This window comes from Emiliania huxleyi (genome assembly GCF_000372725.1).
Source record: "Emiliania huxleyi CCMP1516 unplaced genomic scaffold EMIHUscaffold_434, whole genome shotgun sequence".
Lineage (NCBI taxonomy): Eukaryota > Haptophyta > Isochrysidales > Noelaerhabdaceae > Emiliania > Emiliania huxleyi.
Window position 1 is genome coordinate 3,833 of NW_005198729.1, and position 4,963 is coordinate 8,795.

General features: G+C 62.1%; 2 protein-coding genes across 2 annotated transcripts; one reads left to right on the forward strand and one right to left on the reverse strand.

The window, feature by feature from the left end:
• Nucleotides 1–2,108: 2,108 nt before the first annotated feature.
• Nucleotides 2,109–2,723, forward strand: EMIHUDRAFT_244803 (hypothetical protein; the record flags this gene model as incomplete). The annotated part of the gene is made up of 2 exons (XM_005769028.1): nt 2,109–2,113; nt 2,198–2,723. The coding sequence occupies 2 exons, from the start codon at nt 2,109–2,111 to the stop codon at nt 2,721–2,723; spliced, it is 531 nt and encodes a 176-aa protein (XP_005769085.1).
• Nucleotides 2,724–3,040: 317 nt separating this feature from the next.
• On the reverse strand, nt 3,041–4,012 carry EMIHUDRAFT_244804 (hypothetical protein; the record flags this gene model as incomplete). The annotated part of the gene is made up of 3 exons (XM_005769029.1): nt 3,041–3,232; nt 3,311–3,562; nt 3,674–4,012. 3 exons carry the CDS (start codon nt 4,010–4,012, stop codon nt 3,041–3,043), a joined length of 783 nt encoding a protein of 260 aa, XP_005769086.1.
• Nucleotides 4,013–4,963: the final 951 nt, after the last annotated feature.

A 4,963-nucleotide genomic window follows, 5' to 3' on the forward strand; every position in this document is an offset into this window, starting at 1 on the left:
GGAAATAGCGCTTCGTGGCACTTCTATCGCGACAAGGTCACACGCGGACTCTCCAGCCTCTCAGCTCACCACCTCGCCTTCTCTGTCGCTCTCCTGGCCCAGGCCCATCAGTATCAGGTCTGAGCTGTCCCAAACCGCACTTACCTCGGGTCTTCAAGCTCACACCGGCTCGTGATGCCACGGAGAGGGCTCCGAGATTGTCCCCGGTGGACCCCATCCGAGCCGATTGCGAGGGCATTACGGAGGTCATTATCGGCGCCATCGACTGTGAAATGTCCCGACCCACAGCCCTCATGCACTAGGCTCATGGATGCAGTCATAACATGTAGGCCTTGTCTCCCGAAGTTTGGAGCAATAGCCGCAAATAGTACTTTTTGGCACTTCATCGCGACACGTCCAGGTGCCGACAAAGCGGCTTCCCAGCTCACCACCTCGCCTTCTCTGTCGCTCTCCTGGCCCAGGCCCATCAGTATCAGGTCTGAGCTGTCCTAAACCGCACTTACCTCGGGTCTTCAAGCTCACACCGGCTCGTGATGCCACGGAGAGGGCTCCGAGATTGTCCCTGGTGGACCCCATCCGAGCCGATTGCGAGGGCATTACGGAGGTCATTATCGGCGCCATCGACTGTGAAATGTCCCGACCCACAGCCCTCATGCACTAGGCTCATGGATGCAGTCATAATATGTAGGCCTTGTCTCCCGAAGTTTGGAGCAATAGCCGCAAATAGTACTTTTTGGCACTTCATCGCGACACGTCCAGGTGCCGACAAAGCGGCTTCCCAGCTCACCACCTCGCCTTCTCTGTCGCTCTCCTGGCCCAGGCCCATCAGTATCAGGTCTGAGCTGTCCTAAACCGCACTTACCTCGGGTCTTCAAGCTCACACCGGCTCGTGATGCCACGGAGAGGGCTCCGAGATTGTCCCCGGTGGACCCCATCCGAGCCGATTGCGAGGGCATTACGGAGGTCATTATCGGCGCCACCGACCGTGAAATGTCCCGACCCACAGCCCTCATGCACTAGGCTCATGGATGCAGTCATAATATGTAGGCCTTGTCTCCCGAAGTTTGGAGCAATAGCCGCAAATAGTACTTTTTGGCACTTCATCGCGACACGTCCAGGTGCCGACAAAGCGGCTTCCCAGCTCACCACCTCGCCTTCTCTGTCGCTCTCCTGGCCCAGGCCCATCAGTATCAGGTCTGAGCTGTCCTAAACCGCACTTATCTTGGGTGATGAAGCTCACTCTGGCTCATACCACGGCTCTGCAGCCTCACACACGCCCGTTTCAGCCACAGACACCGCCGGCACGCACTCCCACTTCACACACGCTCAAGCACAACCCCATCAAAGCACATCCCTGCTCAGAATGGGCAAGGGCTACCACCTGGTGACCCTGGTAGCCTCTGGCTCGCCACTGCACTCGGCTCCTCTGCAGCGGTCTCGGCTCTCGCCACGACAGCACGCCGACGGCAAGCTTTGACGCCCGTCTGGTGGACCTGCTGTGGCCACAGCCGCCCCTGACATGCATCTCGCACCATGACTCGACACCGGGCCCGCTCAGCTTGGTCGTGGCGGCGTGTGTGAAGGATGCGCGGCCGAGCCGCTGGCTGGCGCCGCTTGAGCGTCCGAGATGGCCGCAGCAGAGGCCACGCGTCGCGCCGCCGGCCAATCCCAGCCTCTCGGCGGTCGAGTTGGTCGAGCTGGCGGGCGGAGAGCCGCCAAGAGGGCAGCAGCGGAGCGTGAGAGGCCGTGCGAGCTTGCGCTAGCGAAGCGCTAGCGCTTCGGGCGATTTCAATAGGCGGCCTACCTTGGCCTTTAAGCACGGTCGAGCTCAGGTAGTACTTCCATCCGGGAGGGGGAGGGAAGGCTGAGTGCTGATCATTTTTATGCCCTGACCTCCAATATTTTTCTTGTTCTCAGCCCTGCTCGTGACCGAAGGCTACGGCCCCGTCGTGACTAGCCCCGTACACGCCGCTTTCGTGGGGGCGCGGAAACACACCAATAACACGGCAGAATTGTCAGCGCTTGCGGAGCTTTTTCGCTCACTACTCCACACGGCACCACAACCAGCAGGCTCACGAGGGGTGGTCCGAACGGACAGCGAGTACGCGATGGCGTGTGCGACGGGGAGAATCTCGCCGGGGGAGAACGCACAACTAGCGAGCTATCTTCGAGCAGCGTGGCGGCATTTAGCGTCGAGGCACGAAGTGACATGGAGACACGTCAAGGGGCACAGTGGTCATAAGTGGAACGACTACGTCGATAAGAAAGCTGACCTCGGCAGGAGCGGCGCGAGGGATTGCGGCGCGCCGGAGTGGCAAGACGAGTCTGTCCCAACAGACGCAGACGACGGGGAGAGCAGCACCGTGGGCGACGACGTGGGTATTAACGGAGGAGGTACAACCATCCCACTCGACGACATCGGTGATGGGGCCTCTAGCTACGCCGATGACCCACCCGACTCCCCCGAAAACGAACCGCCGCCTAGCGCCCCGCCCTCGTCGCCTAAAGCCCCCATCGTGGAGCAGGGGGTGATATGGATTTCATACACGCCGAGCGCGCAGGCGCGACACATCGGAGACAACAAGGGGATCCGGCGTGAAAGAGCTATCGACATTGACGTTGACCCAGCCGATTCCACCGATGTCGACGTCGTTTTGAAATTGGTGCACACTCGCGAATCGCGGGCTCGCTGGTCCGAGGTCCCGATTCGCTTGAAGCGGTAAACAAAGTAATACTAGCGGAACCGACCCTATCCAGTGCTCAAGTGCCCCCCCCCCCCCCCGTCAAGTAATACTAGTCTGTACGTAATTATTTGAAACGAATCGCCGATCAAAACGAAACACGTCTAATCACCTCATTGAGCCGGGACCCGCCGCGCCGGGCTCCGAGAAAGACGGCGAGCTGCAGCCTCGCCTCGACGAGGGTGATATCACGGGGGGGCGCCTCGCTGCACGCGCAGCTGCGGAACCCAGCGCTGGCCCCGAACTCGGGCAAGGTCATGCCAAGGTTGCCTAATTACCGCCCGCGCACGGCCCATCGATTAGATCGGCGTCCGACGCCTCGAAGCAAACACGCCAAGGTGTTTCGCATATTTGCTCACGCCCTCCTCAATCATGATCCGGGGCCGCCAGTCCAACTCGGCGGCGGCTCTGGTGAGGTCCATCTTGCCCACTAAAGGGTCCGGTGCAGCCGCATGCTGCCGCTCCACGGCGCATCCTAAAGACTCGACGGCCTGCTCAACCTCTTGATGCGCCACGTACTACTCACCACTCACATTCACAGCCATCCCTGCAAAGGGGTCCGGCCGGACCGCTGCCGAGATGAGGGCAGTGGCGGCATCATCGACATAGATGTAGTTGCGAGCGTGCGCTGGGTCGAGGCTGGAAGGCTCCCCTTGGAGCAAGCCCCGGACGTCACACCCGGTGGTCCTACCAGGCCCGTACACCCATCCGAGTCGTAGGCTGACGGTGTCCACCAGGCCCTCCGCCGCGTATGCCCTACAAAGCTGCTCGCCGGCTATCTTGGAGGCGGCGTAAGTGTCCACTGCGTTCACCGGACTCTCCTCGCACAGCCGGGTGGGCTCTGCGGGGTCCCCAGGCAGCGGGCAGTAGACCCACACACTGGAAGCAAATACGACCCGCCTCGCGCCCGCCGCCCGGGCCGCCTCGAGCACGTTCATGGTGCCGATGACGTTGGTAGCGGCCACGCAGCCCGCATCCACCGGGGGTTCGAACACGCAGCCGGGACCAGAGACGCCGCCCAGATGCACCACCGCGTCGCAGTCGCGGCAAGCCTCCCGCAGCGCCGCGGCGTCCGCCAGGTCGCACTGCACGTAGTTGCCGTCCTGGCTGGGCGGCCGGTCGCACCGGCGCAGAGCGATGCCCTGCGCCTCCAGCTGGTCGCACACCCGCTGGCCGACCAGCCCTGTAGCGCCCGTGATTAAAAGCTGCGGCCTCGTCGACAGGGCGCGAATGAGGCGCAAGGAGCGCAGCAAACCCGGCCGGCGAAGCATTTTGCGAGGAGCCACGACGCAATTGTTCAAGCATTTAGGCGCGACGGAAAAGAATTTAGACAAGAACTCTCTCTCACAGCAGACAGGCTCGACACAGGTGCGAACTGGCGCGTGCTAGTACTATCACCGGCACACCACCGGAGCCGCCTAAGCGACTCCGTTAAGAACGGCAATGCACTTAGCTCCGTGCACAATGCCGCTGTCCCCGCACGCTAGCTCGTTCACCGTCTGCCACGCCACGGCGGTGTGGAGAACGACAGACAAGCGCTGCATCTGCAGCCCGTGCCAGTTCTTGGTGGTCCATGTGACCTCATCGAGGTGCTGAGCGTGCGAAAGTTTGTTACTCAGCTGGTCCGCCGCCTGCCGAAGAATTCTGCGGACGCCGTCCCCGAAGCCGCCGAACGTCTCGAAGTCGAGCAAACGCAGGTCGCAATTCTTCTCCCGCGCGAATCGGTATTCGCCCTTCTCGTAGCGGGCCGTCACAGGTGCCCCCGCCTCCGCCTCCCCCTCACTCTCCCCCTCCTCCTCTTCCGCCGCCGCCGCCTCCGCCTCTGCATCCTCCGCCTCCCTCCCCCCTCCCCCCCCCCCTCCCGGCCGCGGCCATGCAGCATGCCCTAACACTAAGTCGAGCAGCGCCCGCTCGGTGTTGCCGAAGGCGACAAAAGCCCCCTTCCAGCCGAGCCGATCGCCACCCTTGCACGCAAGCGAGCTCGTCAGTTTCAAGTCGCCAACGAGGCGCACATGCCCTTTGCCGATGTTCGCCGCCGCCACGTCAGGTTGTTTTGGGTTACTGTAACTGAGGTGTGCAGTCGGCTCCATCTCGATGAGCATGCCCCACGCCGAGCGAAGGGTCTTGACGAGTCGTTTGAGCAGGTATTTGTGTCGTGTCGCGTGCTTCGCACGCGGGTTGACCATTGCGGCATCGCCGAGTTCTTCGTGCGGCTTGCCGTT